Consider the following 18555-nt stretch of genomic DNA (forward strand, 5'->3'; position numbering starts at 1 on the left):
TCTATGAGACGTTCATAGCCTATAAACTAGCTTACTATAATCTCAATACTTACAAGGTGGAAGCAGGAGGAGAGTCAAAAGTTTGAGGTTAGCCTAGGCCGTATAGTGAGTTGCAGCTCAGCTTTGGTTACTGAATGAGACTCTTTCAAAACCAAAAGGTGCTGGACAGTGGCGGCACACATCTTTAATCCCAGCACTCAGGAGACAGAGGCAGGCATATCTCTGTGAGTCCAAAGCCAGCCTGGAATACAGAGAGTTCCAGGACAGCCAAGGCTACACCAAGAAACCCTATCTCTAAAAACAAACAAACAAATCCAAAAGGGCTTATTGTAAACAGTTTCATGCTATAAAAAGAAAATTTGGGACTGGAGATCTAACTCAGTTGGAGAGTGCTTTGCCTACTATACACAAGCCTGCTGTTTAATCCCCAGCGTTTATTTCATGAAACTATTAGTGGTGCAGGCCTCTAATCCCAGCACTGTAAAGCCGGCCTTTGCTACGCATTGAGACACTCTCTCAAAAGACAATCAAAATAGGCTTGGCCATTAATTTTAATAAGTTATGTGAACAATTCATGGTTTTAAAGATTTCATTTTGTAACTGGAGTAGTGACTGGGCAGTTAAGAGTGCTTGCTGCTCTTCAGAGGACCTGAGTGTGGTTCATAGCACCCACATCTACATCAGGAAGCTCACAACCATTTATAACTCCAGTTCTAAGGAATCTGGTGTCCTCTTCTAGCCTCCTCAGTCATCTGCACATATGTGACATACACTCACAGACATGTATATATAATAATAAATATTTTTTAGTAGTTTTTAATGATGTATTTTGTGGTAGGAATGTGTGCACATGAGTACAGTATCCCAGGAGGGGCCAGAAGAGGGTGGTGGGGTCTGACCTCTCTGGAGCTGGCGTTAAAAGCAGTTATGAGCTGCCCAAGGTGGATGCTGGAAAGTGAACATGGATCCTCTGCAAGAGCACCATACGAAGTCATTTGTCCAGCCCTAACATGGAGTTAAAAAAAACAAACAAGCCGGGCGGTGGTGGCGCACGCCTTTAATCCCAGCACTCGGGAGGCAGAGCCAGGCGGATCTCTGTGAGTTCGAGGCCAGCCTGGGCTACCAAGTGAGTTCCAGGAAAGGCGCAAAGCTACACAGAGAAACCCTGTCTCGAAAAACAAAAACAAAAACAAAAAAAAAACAAAAAAAACAAAAAAAAAAAAACAAAAAACAAAAAACTAGAAATCCTTTTGAAGACAAAGTTGTCTCTAAAGGAAATACTGGAAATGTTTTTAAATACCTGGATGAGCTACTTAATCCCAAGCATAGTTAAGTGTTATTTGTGGAATAATTGCTTTAAAAAAAAATGTTTCCTCTGCCGGGTGGTGGTATCACACACCTTTAATCCCAACACTCACAGAAGGCAGAGGCAGGCAAATCCCTGTGAATTTGAGGCCTTCCAGGTCTACAAGGCAAATTCCAGGACAGCCAGGGCTACACAGAGAAATCTTGTCTCAAAAAAACTAAAAGAGAAAAGTTTCCTCTGAGACCTTGAACACTACAGTGGTTCTGCTGCATGTTATCAAGTCTGAGGTGGCTTTGGGAAGTAGATTGGTATCTGTTGTGAAAGTAGGACTTGGGAAAAATATAGGCTGTGCTTTTTAGGAGTATGTGTGTCAAGAATAAATGAATTCACTTTCTACAAGAATGCCTTGTTTTTAGAATATTTGTAAAAGATAATTTTACATTAAAATCAAACTTACAGGATTGACTCTTGAATTCTAGACTAACTTTGAATAATTGGACCTGCAGATTGACTATCCACCATTTGAGAAAAATTTTTACAATGAACATGAGGAGATAACCAACCTCACTCCACAGCAGTTAATAGACCTGCGGCATAAACTCAACCTTCGGGTAAGAATCATTAAGCAAGTATTCTTAGGTTAATGTTGGTTTGAGTTTAGAATTACTGTTTATCCACATAATAACCCTGGGTTTATTTACTAGTGAGAGTATAATTATAGCCCTGGAGTTTGTGTCCTGATTTGATTGTTTAGTCCTATAGATGATATTTCAGAAAGATTATTTCAGTTTTAACTTTCTCTTTTTAAAAGCTCTGTGCGCGTGTGTGCGTGTGTGTGAAGTGCATTTACCTGCAGAGTCTTCTCACTGGCCCTATGTTTTGTTTTGCATATTTAGTCAACGTTGTACTACTGTGCTGGGTGGGTTAGCAATGAAAGATAGAAAGCTCTGATTCAGAGACAGGAAGTAGAATTAATAGATGTGAAGAACCTATGAAGTGTTAGAATATTTTAAAATTACAATATATTTGCTTCAAGTTACATATAGTGCATATATATTTTTTTTTAAGATTTATTTTTTTAATGTATGAGTGCCCAATCTGTATGTACACCTTTATTCCAGAAGCGGGCATCAGATCCCACTAGAGATTGTGAATCACCATGTGGTTGCTCAGGATTGAATTTGGGACCTCTGGAAAAGCAGCCAGTGCTTAACTGCTGAGCCATCTCTCCAGTGTCTAGTGCACTCTTTTTAAAATATTACATAAATGAGGAGGCCTGGAGAGTTGGCTCAGTGCTTGTTATTTAATCATGAAAACTGAAGTTTAGATATTTCCACATAAGTAGTAGACATCCCACAAACAAACACCTGTTCATCAAACTCAGGGGTCTCAGTCAGACCTTCTTCTCTGGATATCCACACACAAATCTTTTTTTTTTTTTTTAAGTATTCAAATAAGTGATTGTCTTTTAAAAAAAACCACCTATGTATAATTTTATAATAATATTTTAAATTTCCTACCAAAAAATTGAGTTTTGCTCGTTTAGCATATTGTTTAGAATGTTTTTATGTATTAAAGTCAAATAGCAAAGAGAATATGTTTACTGTAGTGTGAATAACTGTGGTCTATTTCTACTTTATTAGTTGCTAAATGGTGTTTGAAACTCCAGTTTTCAAAGACAAAGTAGTTTGTATATGTGTATATATGTGCACAAATATGTTTGCCCTCTTGTTTACTAGTACTCCTTCCCTCAAATAAGGATCTTTAGTAATAGCCAGACGGTGGTGGTGCACATCTTTAATCCCAGCACTCAGGAGGCAGAGACAGTTGGATCTTTGAGTTCAAGGCCAGCATGGTCTACAGAGCTAGTTCCAAAGGACAGAGAAACTCTATCTTGAAAAAACAAAACAAATTAAAAAAAAAAAAAACCCTTTAGTAATAAAATCCTTGGAAATCATGAGCATCATCAGAGAAGCAATGAAAAGTTACTGCTACTGTGTAGACAAAATAGGGTCAATAATCCCCATTCTTTAGCTAGTTGGAACAAGGCTTGATAGTGTCTAGACCATCACTAGGAGAAGCATTAACTCTTGAAACATCAGTCAGTTACATCTTTCTAACCAGTGGCTATAAATGTGATTTTAATCTTATTTGCAATTTTAATTTGCTTCAAGAGTAATCTTAATTTTTTGTTATCCTCATTAATGTTTATTCAGAATGGCAAAAACAGTGTTAATGACTTTTTCACTTAGTTAAGTAATTTGTTTCTATCTTATGAGAAAATTAATTTTAAGATAGTTTTAGGTGCTTAGTCATTTAAGAGCATTTGATTGAATTGTGTCAGGAATTCTTACCATGATATTTTTTGTTTTGCCTTTTTGGTGTATACTTTTGCTTACATATACATACTTTTCACTCTTTATATCTTAGTTAAAATGCTTGATCTGAGTGGGTATTGTTGAACTTTAAATGCTTTTTAAGTGAAAGTGCTGGTATACTGGCAATTGTCTTTGTCTCTAGGTCTCTGGTGCTGCACCCCCTAGACCAGGAAGTAGTTTCGCTCATTTTGGGTTTGATGAACAACTTATGCACCAGATTCGGAAATCTGAGTACACACAGCCAACTCCAATACAGTGTCAGGTATGTAATATATAATGGGAGGAAAATGAAGCAGAGCAATAAGAAATCTATAGTTTTATTTAAAACTCCTTTTTTGCTGGGCAGTGGTGACATAACGCCTTTAGTCCCAGCACTCGAGAGTCAGAGGCAGGCGGATCTCTGTGAGTTCGAGGCCAGCCTGGTCTACAGAATGAGATCCAGGACAGGCACCAAAGCTACACAGAGAAACCCTGTCTTGAAAAAACCAAAACAACAACAACAACCCTCCCTTTTTTTGTGGTTCCAGTACTAGGGATCAAACCCAGGGCTTTATACACGCTAATAAGCAAATTCTCTTCCACTAAATTGTATTTAAAGTCCTGAAATTTTTAAAGATTGAAGCAACTGGTGTAAGAAGTTGCTAACTGGCTGGGAAAATGTGTTTTTATACCTGCTAAATACCTTGAACATATGATATGAAGAAAATACTTTATTGCCTAAACCTCAGAAAAAAGATTTGTGCATGGATATATTTGGTGCTTTTGATAACTAGAATTCCTTTGTATATTACTATTTCATTACTGAGACTAATAGCTTCTATTTCCCATTCAAATGTGGGGCTTATCTATGCCTTTACAAAAATAATGAGAAACTTGTGTATATAAATGGCCTATTTCGCCGGGCGGTGGTGGCGCACGCCTTTAATCCCAGCACTCGGGAGGCAGAGCCAGGCGGATCTCTGTGAGTTCGAGGCCAGCCTGGGCTACCAAGTGAGTTCCAGGAAAGGCGCAAAGCTACACAGAGAAACCCTGTCTCGAAAAAACCAAAAAAAAAAAAAATAATAAATAAATAAATAAATAAATAAATGGCCTATTTCTTTTTGAGGGGAGAACATAAAAACTAACTTTTTTATTTTATGCATATGGGTATTTTACTTACATGTATGCCTGCTTACCACTTGCATGCAGTGCCTGTAGAGGCCAAGGGAGAGAGTTGGATGCCCTAGAACTGGAGTTACAGACAGTTATGGGCCACTGTGTTGTGCTCATTATTGAATTTGAGCCCTCTGGAAAAGCCACCAGTGGTCTTAACCACTGTGTCATCTCTCCACTTCCATTCAAAAATTTTTAATAGCTTCTTTTATAAATCCTAAGTTTTTTTTCAATATATTGATACAAATGGAAGTCTTTTTTAAAAATATATATGTGATAGCTGAGCCACATGAAGATAATATTTCCTTTAAATCAAGTTGATGGGAATGTCAGGATTCAGCTTGTGTGTGTGTGTGTGTGTGTCCTGGGATATTTTTGTTCCATTGGAAATGAATGTCATCTGTAGTCGTTTTCCCAAGTGTATCTTTAGAATTGAAATTTTAGAGTATATATACCTTTTCTTTCTTTTCTCCTTCTCTAGGGTGTACCTGTAGCATTAAGTGGTAGAGACATGATTGGTATTGCTAAAACAGGCAGTGGGAAAACGGCAGCCTTTATTTGGCCCATGTTGATTCATATAATGGATCAGAAGGAATTAGAACCAGGCGATGGACCAATTGCTGTGATTGTGTGTCCTACTAGGGAGCTTTGTCAACAGGTATGTGCTTTGTAAAAGGCTCCTTTCCACATTTGAACCAGCAAGAGACAGTGAGTAGAGTGACCTATGAATTTTTAGTTTTTGTTGCTTTGAGGTGCATGCATTGGCACACACATACATGTGGGGCCACTTAAAAGAGGCCTGAGACTGACTCTGGGTGTCCTCCTAGATTCATCTTCATGTTTGCTGGGCTGTTCCTGCTAGTCTGGCTATAGCCTTCTGTCTCCATCTCCCGGGTGCTTCTGGGATTATTGACAGGGCATCATGCTCACCCAGCTTTTATATGGGTTCCAGAAGTCTGAATGTCAGTCCTTACGCTTGCATGGCAAGTGCTTAACCCACTCAGCTGTCTTCCCAACCTCCCCTGACTTCTGTTTTCAATGTGAGAAAACTATATACAAAAGTGGCCATCTTCAGCCATTTTAGGTATATAGTTCAGTGGCTGACACTTCCGTCATATTATTCACATTATTCTCCTAGAAAAGTCTTAAGAAATGTTAGATATTATTCATAACAAGGATAACATACCAATTTTTTTTTAAACTCTCAAGGGGGTGTGGGTATTGTAGGAATTGTTTTTATTATAAGCTCATAATGTTTTCTCTGGTGAGTTTAATTTTCCTATTAAAATGATAGGATCAAGAATAAGATGAGCCGGGCGGTGGTGGCGCACGCCTTTAATCCCAGCACTTGGGAGGCAGAGGCAGGCGGATCTTTGTGAGTTCGAGGCCAGCCTGGGCTACCAAGTGAGTTCCAGGAAAGGCGCAAAGCTACACAGAGAAACCCTGTCTCGAAAAACCAAAAAAAAAAAAAAAAAAAAGAATAAGATGAATGATTCAAAACAAGATTATAGCCTTATTTTATGATTAAGCTGGGTGTGGTGGCGCATGCCTTTAATCCCTGCACTCAGCAGGTTGAAGCAGGAGGATCTCTGAGTTTGAGTCCAGCCTGGTGTACATATATCAAACTCCAGGACAGACAGAACTACATAGAGAGACCCTGCCTCACAAAATAAGAAATGAAACAAACAAACCAAAGATTTTGTTTTTTTTTTTTTTTAAATCATGTTCTAGGTTTTGGTATCTCTCCCACCCATATTTGTTTTCATGTTTGTTTTTTTTTGTTTGTTTGTTTGTTTGTTTTTGTTCTTGGTTTTGGTTTTGGTTGTTACTGTTGTTTTGGTTGTTAGTGTTGGTAAAAGTGTGGATGTATGTTCAATAATAGGAATTGAGCACAGAGCCCTTAAGTGCTAGGCAAGTATTGATCTATATGCCTCATCTCTTCTGTTTGATTGTTCTAGTTTTTGTTTTTTGAGTTAGTGTCTCATTGAATTACCCAGGCTGGACGTAAACTTGTTATCTTCCTCTTTAACCTCTCCGTTATCTGGAATTGGAAGCCTGTGCCACTAGGCATGTCTAGGTTTTGATTTTCTGTAGTAGCACACACCGTGTTGTTTAGAACTCTCTTTTGAGTAATGGCAAAAGTATTTGTTAAGCTTATTGTTTGTAAAATATAATGACTTTTTAGATCCACGCAGAATGTAAGCGGTTTGGGAAAGCATATAATCTTCGATCAGTGGCAGTATATGGAGGAGGGAGCATGTGGGAGCAGGCCAAAGCCCTTCAGGAAGGAGCAGAGATTGTTGTGTGTACCCCAGTGAGTATATCTGTGTTCAAGTGGTTCTCAATCCCTTGTAATAGAGCAAGCATGGTTAATGTTGAGAATTCTCTCTAGAATGTAAAGCTAAGTTGGGAATACCCTGGTGAGTCGCCTCCTTTCATTTTGGTTTCATTATGATTAGTTGACTAAACTGAAATCTAGTTATAACATCCATGACCCATGCATTAGCAGCTACAAGTTCCTTCCTATTTCAAACAAGTTTTCTTAGGCTTTCATAAAAGCTGAATCTGTGATTACTAAGAACATGAAGAATCATAAAATACTCAGATAATGTTTAGAGCTGCCCAGAAGATGCAGGTTAAACATCAAAACTCATTTATAATTTTTTAAATTCTTTTCAGAACATATTACAAGAATGGTTCTGGCCTGCTTGTCCTTAGAATTTAAACCATAATTAATATGAAAGAAGAGCTTGAGTTTTCAGAATTCTATTCCTGCTAAGTATAGGGGTGCATGCCTTTAGTCCCAGCACTTAAAAGGCAGAGGCAGGTGGGCGTCTGTGAGCTCCAGGCCACCCATAAACCCCTGTCTAAAAAGAAGTTTTTTTCTATTTTTCTGAATTCGTTGCATAAAGGCCGTCAGATGAGTATCCATTTCTGTCCAAGACCAAAGAATTGACACTTTTTCCAGGAGTGTAGCTGTAAATGTCTATGTGAATCTCTAATTATACTTACTATTCATTTTGTGACTCTCACAGGGTCGGCTGATTGACCATGTGAAGAAAAAAGCTACTAATCTTCAGAGGGTCTCTTATCTTGTGTTTGATGAAGCCGATCGGATGTTTGACATGGGATTTGGTATGCCTTTGAATTATCAGTGTCTTCTGTCCCCATGTTCAAGTTATTTTTCTCTGTGTCTTCCCAGAGTTAATCGGTACTTTTTATTCGTGAAAGAAGTTAAAAATACTTCTGGATTTCAAAAGAAGGGGTATAGACCAAGCCATAAGCCATTTGTAGGAGCTTTCTGAGGGAAGTGTGCTAATCTTGACTGTGTTGAGAAAATTTGCAAGTGCTTATAACAGGGAATGTTTTCTCTGTTCTTTATTTTTACTCACAGGCCTTTGAAAGTTACAGCCCATATTCTTAGATAGGTGAATAATAAGTCAAACAGGGTCCTTTCCTGGCCTCTTTGGCTTAACTGGCTATGCAAATTTCCATACAACTACTATTTACCCAGTTTAGCTGCTCTGAAGTTTTTTGAAATTTCATACTGAATGGTGTCTAGTAGTTTCAGGACTTTTTTAATCCTTGAAAGTTCTCATGGATTTTACTAAAGTGACTTTTCACACCTCTCTTAAATGCATTACAGTATTGTATTGATTACTGTTCTGTTTCTTTCAGAGTACCAGGTTCGGTCCATAGCGAGTCATGTCCGTCCTGACAGACAGAGTATGTATATGTATGAAGCAGCTTTAGAATACAGCTCTATTTATATTCAAAATGAACACCTATTTTATAAGTACTCACAGTTATAAAAGTGAAAATTACTATGTATGTACTCATGATAACTATAAAGGGGGGAGTTAATGACCATTTATTTGAGCCAAAAAGACCTTAGAGATCATTAGATGTAACTCCTGTATTTTTTTGTTTTTGTTTTCCACAGTACTGAGTCTTCTGCATGTTAGGCGAGGACCTTACCTCTCTGTGTTATATATATGTATATCTCCAGCCACCTCCTTCCCCCCTTTTTTTCCACCTTACTTTCTAGGTAGTCTTACTAAGCTGACTAGACTGTGCTTGGACACTGTAGCCTAGGCAGGCCAGAAACCTGCAATACTCCTGACTCACCCTCCAAACAACTGGGATTACAGGTTCATGCCACCAGGCCCAGCAGCAAACTGTTCACTTTTTTTTTTTTTTTTTTTGGTTTTTCGAGACAGGGTTTCTCTGTGTAGCTTTGCGCCTTTTCCTGGAGCTCACTTGGTAGCCCAGGCTGGCCTCGAACTCACAGAGATCCGCCTGGCTCTGCCTCCCGAGTGCTGGGATTAAAGGCGTGCGCCACCAACGCCCGGCTAAACTGTTCACTTTTTATAGATGCTAAAACTGAAAATAAATACTTTGCTGCAGTTAGGTGGTGATTTGAAATCAGAGCCTTTTCCTGGACCATTATGACAACTCATTTCTTTGTTGAAAATGAAGTAAAAACAAAGGAAAGAAAATCATTTTTGTTTAGTGAATCTGCTACATTATAGAAGCTTAATGAGTAGATTTAGTAAAAAATGCTATTTCTTTTTTAACACACTTTGCTTTTATCTTTTAGCTCTGTTATTCAGTGCAACTTTTCGCAAAAAGATTGAAAAATTGGCCAGAGACATCTTAATTGACCCTATTCGAGTGGTGCAGGGCGACATTGGAGAGGTAATCCTGCACGAGGCAGGGTGGGCCTGCAATTTCTCTTAGGGACAGAGAGTTGGATTCTTAATTCATGGGTTTTGTTTTTTTGTTTTTTGTTGTTGCTGTTTTTTTTTTTGTTGTTGTTGTTGTTGTTTTTGTTGGTGGTGTTTTTGTTTTGAGACAGGGTTTCTCTGTGTGGCCCTGGATATCCTGAAACTAGCTCTGTAGATTAGTACTCTGCCTCCTGAGTGCTGGAATGAAAGACCACTGGAATGTGCCACTGTACTCAGCCCTTCAGTAATGATTTAAAAATTAAAATATTATGTATGGTGCAACATGGATTAGATTTGCTTTAAGATACATAAGTTGAGGGGAGTGGCACATTGTTGGTATATGGAAGCTGAGTGATGGGCATATGGGAATTATGTTTGTTTCATCTTTTTTGTTTGTTTTTTCAAGACACGGTTTCTCTATGTAACTTCCCTGGCTGTCCTGGAACTTGCTTTGTAGCCCAGGCTAGCCTCAAACTCACTTGAGATCCGCCTGCCTCTGCCTCCTAAGTGCTGGGATTAAAGGCAGGTACTACCACACCTGTCTGTTTTCACAAATTTTTTAAATTTTAAAAGAAACAAAACAATCAGCCTGGAAGACTCAGTAAGTTAGACTGTGGATATTTAAGTAATTGTTAAAGCAATCTGCATAGGGTGGTGTAGGATAATTTTGGGGTCTGGTAAGATTAAGTTTGATTTCATGCTTACCTACATATGCCCTTATGTGGTCATTTCTCTGAATTCGAAGTTAGAATTCAGTTAATGTTTTATAGAGAATTTTTTGGGGGCCAGTAGATGGGTCAACCAGTAATGGTGCTTGCCTCTTAAGTCTGAATTCAATCCCCAGGACCCACATCATCGAAGGTGAAAACTAATTCCTATAAGTTGTCCTCTGACCTTCATGTGTGTGCGGTGGTAACACATGGAAGCATGCACACATACACACACAAATAAATGGAGTAAAAAGAAAATTCCTTAAGATTACCTTCCCAGTTTTTGTTGCTGCTGTTGTTTAATGTGTCTTTGTTAGGGTTTCTGTTGCCGTGATAAAGACCGTGGCCAAAATTAGCTTGGGGAGGAAAGGGTTTATTTTAGTTTACAGTTGTAGTCTTAGTAAAGGGAAATCAGGGCAGGAACCTGGAGGCAAGAATTGAAGCAGAGGCCATGGAATAACACTGCCTATTGGCTTGCTCAGCCTACCTTTTTTTTTTTCTTTTCTTTTCTTTTTTTTATGATTCCTTTTTATTTTATTTATTTATTTATTTATTTATTTATTTATTTATTTATTTATTTATTTATTTATTTTTTCCTTTTATTTTATTTTACAATACCATTCAGTTCTACATATCAGCCACGGGTTCCCCTGTTCTCCCCCCTCCCACCCCCTCCCCTTACCCCCAGCCCACCCCCCATTCCCACCTCCTCTAGGGCGAAGCCTCCCCCGAGGACTGCGATCAACCTGGTAGACCAAGACAGGGTTTCTCGGTGTAGCTTTGCACCTTTCCTGGAACTCGCTTTGGAGACCAGCCTGGCCTCGAACTCACAGAGATCCGCCTGCCTCTGCTTCCCAAGTGCTGGGATTAAAGGCGTGCGCTGCCGCCGCCGCCGCCGCCGCCGCCCGGCTTTTATTTATTTATTTATTTTATGTGCATTAGTGTTTTCCCTGCATGTATGTCTATGTGAGGGTGTCTTTTTCCCTGGAACTGGAGTTACACATAGTTGTGAACTGCCATGTGGGTGCTGGGAATTGAACCAGGGTCCTCTAGAAGATCAGCCACTGCTCTTAACCTCTGAGCCATCTCTTCTTATATAACCCAGGACCACCTGCCCAGGGTTAGCACCATGCCCAGTGCCCTGGGCCCTGTACCATCAATTAGCAATCAAGAAAATACCCCCCAAATGTGCTATAGGCATTTTCTCAATTGAGGTTCCTCTTCCCAGATAACTCTAGCTTGTATCAAGCTGACAAAAACCCAATCAGGACAATAGAGTTTTTTGACACATAATTATAAATATTTATGGGATACAGTGGCATTTCAATACATGTATGTAATGTATAATTGGCATGTCGTACACCTCAAGTGTTTATCATTTCTTTGTGTTGGAAACTGAGATCTTCTCTATTGAAACATGTCATCAATAGTCAGCCATGTCTATTCCTTCTCATGATTACTGTTAAAGTGTTTGAATGTGAAGCACCTTAATATGTCAAGTTCTCAGTTCTTAATATGCTGATGTAAGTTGTGCTTATGACAATGAGTGGCCAAGACCCTCAAAAGTAGTTTACTACCCTGGGAGTAATAAGAATAGGCATATAAAAATCATTACAGGCCAGGCGGTGGTGGTGCACGCTTTAATCCCAGCACTTGGGAGGCAGAGGCAGGCGGATCTCTGTGAGTTCGAGGCCAACCTGGTCTAAAAAGTGAGTTCTAGGAAAGGTGCAAAGCTACACAGAGAAACCCTGTCTCGAAACACTGCCCCCCCCAAAAAAAAAATCATTAAAGATTATTAGAGCATACAGATTAGATATGAATATGCCAGGAAGAGTTGGTGGGCAAGGTGCTTTGAGAAAATAGTAAGTTTTAAGCTGTATTTGACATAATAAAGGAAGACCCAAAGATACTAGGTTTTGTACCAGCGTCACGGTTGCTTACTTTATTTCCTCTCAGGCAAATGAAGATGTGACACAGATTGTGGAGATACTCCATTCCGGGCCTAGTAAATGGAGCTGGCTTACCCGGCGTCTGGTGGAGTTTACTTCTTCAGGGAGTGTCCTCCTGTTTGTTACTAAAAAAGCCAACGCTGAAGAACTAGCCAATAACCTTAAGCAGGAGGGTCATAACCTTGGTCTGCTTCACGGTGACATGGATCAGAGTGAAAGAAACAAGGTCATTTCAGATTTTAAGAAAAAGGACATCCCTGTCCTGGTGGCCACTGATGTTGCAGGTAAGAGTGTGAATTTCACTGTAACCTTAGTCTTTATCATGTAGGTATTTCCCTACCCTGTTATGAGACCGATAGCATCTGGTCAGTCTGATGGAACACTCCCACTCTATCCTTATGTAGAGCAGTAACTCTTTGACCACTTTGATTAGTGTTCTCTATCATCAAAGTAACCTTGCAGCTAGAGACTGTCTGGGAGAGAACATTTATGCCCTTATGTCTACTGCAGTGCATATCTTTCGTTAATTTTAAGTTTCGGCTTTACTCTGCTGAGTTTAGCAGAGTATTTTAGCTGGGCAGTGGTGGCACTCGGGAGGCAGAGGCAGGAGGATTTCTGAGTTCCAGCCCAGCCTGGGCTACACACAGAGACCCTGTCTCAAAAAACCAAGGGGAAAAAAAACAAAGACAAAAACCTAGTACTTTGGACCTAAAAGGTGGTTCATTGGGTACTTGCCAACCAATCCTGACAACCTGAGCTTGGTATATAGGACTCAAATACAGTGTCAGGAGAGAACTGACTCCCACAAGTGTCCTTTGCCCTCTCTATATATGCTGTGGTATGTACATGGATAAATACACACACATACACAGATCCTGGGTACTGAACTCTGGGCCTCATGCAAACGCTACTACTGAAACCCTAGAGGGCTAATTTGTGTGAATTTTTTGTTTTGCTTTTTGAGATAAGTTCTTATGTATAGCCCAGACTATCTTTTGTTTTTGTTTTGTTTTGTTTTTCGAGACAGGGTTTCTCTGTGTAGTTTTGCGCCTTTCCTGGGACTCACTTGGTAGCCCAGGCTGGCCTCAAACTCACAGAGATCCACCTGGCTCTACCTCCTGAGTGCTGGGATTAAAGGCGTGCGCCACCACCGCCCGGCTAGCCCAGACTATCTTGAGCTCTAATCCTCCTGCCTTCTTCCAAGTACTGGGATTACAGGTATGATTCCAGTAAAATTATCCACAGAATTTATATATTCATATTACTCCCAATACAATGAATTACTTTTTATTCTTGGCTTTATAGCCATGAGCTTGCCTGGATAAGGGAAATGCACATTCTGGTTTTTTTTTTGTTTGTTTGTTTTTTTGTTTTTCGGGACAGGGTTTCTCTGTGTAGCTTCAGAGCCTTGAACTCACTCTGTAGCCCAGGCTGGCCTCGAACTCACAGAGATCCACCTGTCTCTGCCTCCCAAGTGCTGGGATTAAAGGCGTGTGCCACCACTGCCCACCTGGGAAATGTAAGTTCTTAGAACTAGCATTTCTGGTTACTTTGATTTTCTTTTAACTGCAGATGAAAAGTAAAAGAATCTGAATACTTTGTATTTCAGCCCGTGGTCTGGACATTCCTTCAATTAAGACAGTCATCAACTATGATGTAGCACGTGACATTGATACCCACACTCACAGGATTGGGCGAACAGGAAGAGCTGGTGAGAAGGGCGTGGCCTATACCTTACTGACCCCAAAGGACAGCAATTTTGCTGGGGACCTTGTCCGGAACCTGGAAGGAGCCAACCAACATGTTTCTAAGGAACTCTTAGACCTGGCAATGCAGGTGAGGGGTGGGCCCTTGAAATTGATAGAGATTATACAACTGAGTAAGAAAGTTCAGCAGGCGGGGGAGGGAGATAATGTAAGAGAACTTGAAAAGAAAATGGGCAGGAAGGGCGTGGTTAATGTAGATCTGGTACCTGGGGATGGTAGAATTCATATATATGTTCTTTTCTACAGTTTCTGTTGAAAAGCTGCTCCTTTCTTTGGGCTGAAATCTGTCTCTTTAGTTTCTTTCTGCTTAACCCCATAGAACACTTTTATGAGTAAGTTTAACCTTAGAAGATGCCCACTATTCTCTCTTGTTCCTTCCCCCTAAGTCTTCTCTTTTTGAGGGCTAAAAATATATGGTTGGTTTTTTGTTTGTTTGTTTGTTTAATAAGGAGCCAGTTTTGTGGTGCTTATTTTGTTATTTTTGTTTGGTTGGTTTTGCTACTAGGGAATTGAATCCAATGTTGTCTTTTTTTTTTTTACATGTTATGTGAGTAGTCTACTACTGAATTACATCCCTTGCCTCTGTTTTAATGGGCCTTAAGTATTTTTTACACACTGATATTTCATATCTGACCATACTGATTGTTCTCTTCCAGATATGCTCTATTCCAAAACTAAGTATGGCCAAATTACACCTTGAATCACTTATTCCATGCAGTTCTCAAATTACAAGTGTGTTCAGGACAGTTGACTTTTCTTTTTATTGCAGTGCTAGAGATTAAATTCGAGATCTTGTGTGTGCTAGGCTAACATTCTAGTGCCTCTTCCTTAAGACAAGTTCAGATAGTAGGAAATGTTTGTTTGACTTGGCTGTTTGAGCCTGGTATGGAGCCCAGCTGGGTTGTTGGGAATGCCCTTGTTTGTAAACAAAATGCCCTTGAGTGTAAAGGACTGCAGTGCAGAAAAGAGGAGGAGAATGATGCTTTTTTCTCCCCTTGCTCAATGGAGAGCAAAGCTAAACTAAAATTCTGAAAAGGATACATTTGCATGGCATTTTTTTTCTTTCTTTTTTTTTCCTCCTGGTTTTTTGAGACAAGCCTTCTCTGTGTAACAGCCCTTTCTGTCCTAGAACTCACTTTGTAGACCAGGTTGGCCTCGAACTCACAGAGATCCACTTGCTAGGATTAAAGGCATGCACCACCACACCCATCTTGCATGGCATTTTCTTACACCCTTTTTGTGTCTTAGGCTTTCTGTGCTCGGTACCTTTTCCAAGCCTATCATACTTCTCAATATTTAGACAAGTAGTGTATAATTCTCAGGTGAAACTATAACACTGATGTTTGTGTTCTGCTTATTTCTTTGTTGTATTGAGGCAGTCTCACCATGTGACCCTGGTTTTCCTTACTACATAGCCAGGCCGGCTTCAAACTGACAGACATCTACCTGTCTCTGCCTTCCAAGTGCCTGGCTAATGTCAGTTCTTTGTTGTTGCTTTTTGTTTGTTTTGGTTTTGAGATAGATTCTCTGTGTAACAGCTCTGGCTGTTCCAGAACTTGCTTTGTAGATCAGGCTAGCCTCACACAGAGATCCACCTGCCTCTGCCTCCTGAGTGCTGGGATTAAAGGTATACACCACCACCTGTCCTAAAGTCAGTTCTTTTCTTAAATTTATTTATTTTTCTCTTTATGTGCATTGTTATTTTGCCTGTATGTATGTCTGTGTGAGTGTGTCAGATCTTGGAGTAACAGACAGTTGTGAGCTCCATGTAGGCACTGGGACTTGAACTTGGGTCCTCTGGAAGAACAGTCAGTGCTCTCAACCTCTGAGCCATCTCTCCAGCCCCTAAATTTAGTCAGTTCTTAATAAGCCTTATTTCACCTAGCCTTTTTTTCTTCATTTCTGAATGTATTTCTTCTCTACAAGCTTTGCTCCCGTGTGAGCTTTTATGGGCAATGGTATTTATAGATGGGTTAAGAAATAAAATATAGGGCTGGAGAGATGGCCCTCATGGTTAAGAATACTTAATGCAGCCGATTGGTGGCGCACACCTTTAAGCCCCACACTTGGGAGACAGAGGCAGATGGATCTCTGTAGAGGCCAGCCTGGTTTACAGAGCGAGATCCAGGACAGGCACCAAAACTACACAGAGAAACCCTGTCTCGAGGGAAAGATAAAAAGAATACTTACTGCTCTTTCAAAAGACCCTGGTTCAGTCCCCAGCGTCCACATCAGGTGACTCACAACCACCTGTAACTCCCATCTCAGGGGATTCAATGCTCCCTGGCCTCTGTAGACACCTCCATGTACTTGGTAAATATAAACTCACTCTCTCTCTCTCTCTCTCTCTCTCTCTCTCTCTCTCTCTCTCTCTCTCTCTCTCTCTCTCTCACACACACACACACACACAACAGTGAATTTGGCTTTTTGACTTTTATTTTTCAAAACATAGTTTTCTTTGCATCCCTGGCTGTCCTGTAACTCACTCTGTAAACCAGGCTGGCCTTGAACTCAGGGATCTGCCTGCCTCTGCCTTCCAAGTGCTGGGATTAAAAGCATGCACCACCTCTACCCAGTTTTGTTTTGTTTTGTTTTTTAAGATATAAAATATAAATTCATCTTCCTCTCTAAAGTTAGACATAGGCAGAGTAACCATGTTACATTTTGTGTTTGGTTACTCACTCTCCTTCCTGGAGGCTCTGATGGAAGAAGCAGTAAGGGAAACTTGAGCTAAGTGTCTAAGCAACCCGATAAATTTGGTGTGCCAAGCTACCAAAAAGAAGGCAGGGTGGAGTTGGGGGTGTGGTTTGTTGGCACGGTGCTTGCCTGGAGTGCTTGAACCCTCTGTTCAACTGTCCATGGTAGCAAATGCATGCGATCTCAGTGCTTAGGAAGTGGCTGCAGAAGGTTCAGAAGTTCAAGATTATCTGTCGCTTCAAGGCCAAGGCAGAAAAGTTCTTCCTGCCTACTTCTTTTTCTTTTTGACTCATTTTACTTTCTTTCGCTTTTTCTCCTTTATGAGCTTAACCTTGAATTGTCTTCATTGCAGAATGCCTGGTTTCGGAAATCCCGCTTCAAAGGAGGGAAAGGCAAAAAGCTGAACATTGGTGGAGGAGGCTTGGGCTATAGAGAGCGGCCTGGGCTAGGCTCAGAGAATTCGGTAAGTTCATACTACAGCAACACTCTGCGATAGGTCCTGTGTCTTGAACTTTGGTGGTATTTTGATGAACCCAAACAGCTCTTGAGGCCAAAACCCCTGCCCCAGGGCATGTATGTCTGCTGGTCTGAATCAGTGCAGGGCTGTTTCTTATAAGGAAACTTGCTGTGGAAGAAGCATGTATGTGTACCTGGCTTACTAGGCTTGCTTAGGATTAGTCTGGCTTTAGTACATCTCAGATTGCTATCCCTTGACCACCAGGACATGCAAACTCATCACCCACTTCAGACTTACTAATTAAATAAAAACTCTGGATATGTGTGGAATGCAGTTGTCTGTTTTTTAAAGCCTTTCTATACTGGCCTAGAGTCTATTGCTTGAAATTGTTACTAAGATGGTCACAAAGCTAAATGGTGTCTACACTGAAAACTTTGATCATTTGAGAAGACCTGGATGGTCTCACAAGTTAGGTAAATAAAGCACTCGACTCACTGGCTTGCCTGTTCATCATTACAGTGATTCTTAAAGCCAGGGAAGCCAGGGAACAGAGCTGTGTAACTCTTGGAGCGTTAGTGTTAACTTGGCATCGTTGGTAGGTAAACAGTGTTCCTCATAGTACAGTAATGTTGGTTGTAGAAGTAATAGTGATGACTGATAATTACTGAGCACTTTATATGTGCCAGGGCCACTCCAAATATTATTTCAGTCTTTAACCAGTGTAAGTGATTGCAGATATGAAACTTAAAAGTTACACACCAGCAAATGTTGAAATAGATTCAGATCTTTTATCAGTGTCACTAAGATCCTGTGAAGCTACATTGTGCTACATTATTGTCATTTTCATCTTTAGCATTTATACTTAATAGAATGTTGATATAATGTACAATCATACTGTGAGTATAAATTGATAGCATTCTGATCTTTGAGGTTAATTCCCAGAAATAAATTTACTGGGTTGAGGGACACAGCATTTTTAAATACCTCTTCATTATAGTACCTTTTCTCAAACAGGAAATAACTTCTAAAAAATACGCAGCACCTACTGCAGCCCTGGATCTGGATTTTCAGTGTGATAAGGCTGTCTGTGACAGTTGCTTTTTTATCTACTTCCCATTCTCATGAGTATGTTTGGTTCTTTTTTTTTTTTTAGGACCGAGGAAATAATAACAATGTAATGAGCAATTATGAAGCCTACAAGCCCTCCACAGGAGCCATGGGAGATAGACTGACAGCAATGAAAGCAGCTTTTCAGGTCTGAAATAAATATTCCATTTTAAAAAAGCTTTCAACAGGGGGCTGGAGAGATGGTTCGGTGGTTACGAGCACTTGTATTCTTACAGAGGATCCAGGTTTGGTTTGTCAGCACCCACATGGCAACTTAACCATCTTTGATTACAGTTCCAGGGCATC

The 18555-nt window shown here is 40.2% G+C and overlaps 1 protein-coding gene across 3 annotated transcripts in view; it reads left to right on the forward strand.

The window, feature by feature from the left end:
• The window catches only part of Ddx42 (DEAD-box helicase 42), a 45648-nt gene that overhangs the window by 24814 nt on the left and 2279 nt on the right, over window positions 1–18555 (forward strand). For all 3 annotated transcript variants that reach the window (XM_076543554.1, XM_006970508.4, XM_076543553.1), the window contains 11 exons: window positions 1813–1917; window positions 3827–3946; window positions 5318–5494; window positions 7022–7150; window positions 7872–7971; window positions 8515–8562; window positions 9437–9534; window positions 12230–12506; window positions 13832–14058; window positions 17038–17148; window positions 18296–18397. In XM_076543554.1, the coding sequence (XP_076399669.1) occupies window positions 1813–1917; window positions 3827–3946; window positions 5318–5494; window positions 7022–7150; window positions 7872–7971; window positions 8515–8562; window positions 9437–9534; window positions 12230–12506; window positions 13832–14058; window positions 17038–17148; window positions 18296–18397 (1494 nt within the window). The remainder of the gene's footprint in view (window positions 1–1812; window positions 1918–3826; window positions 3947–5317; window positions 5495–7021; window positions 7151–7871; window positions 7972–8514; window positions 8563–9436; window positions 9535–12229; window positions 12507–13831; window positions 14059–17037; window positions 17149–18295; window positions 18398–18555) is intronic.

This window comes from Peromyscus maniculatus, chromosome 8 (genome assembly GCF_049852395.1).
Source record: "Peromyscus maniculatus bairdii isolate BWxNUB_F1_BW_parent chromosome 8, HU_Pman_BW_mat_3.1, whole genome shotgun sequence".
Lineage (NCBI taxonomy): Eukaryota > Metazoa > Chordata > Mammalia > Rodentia > Cricetidae > Peromyscus > Peromyscus maniculatus.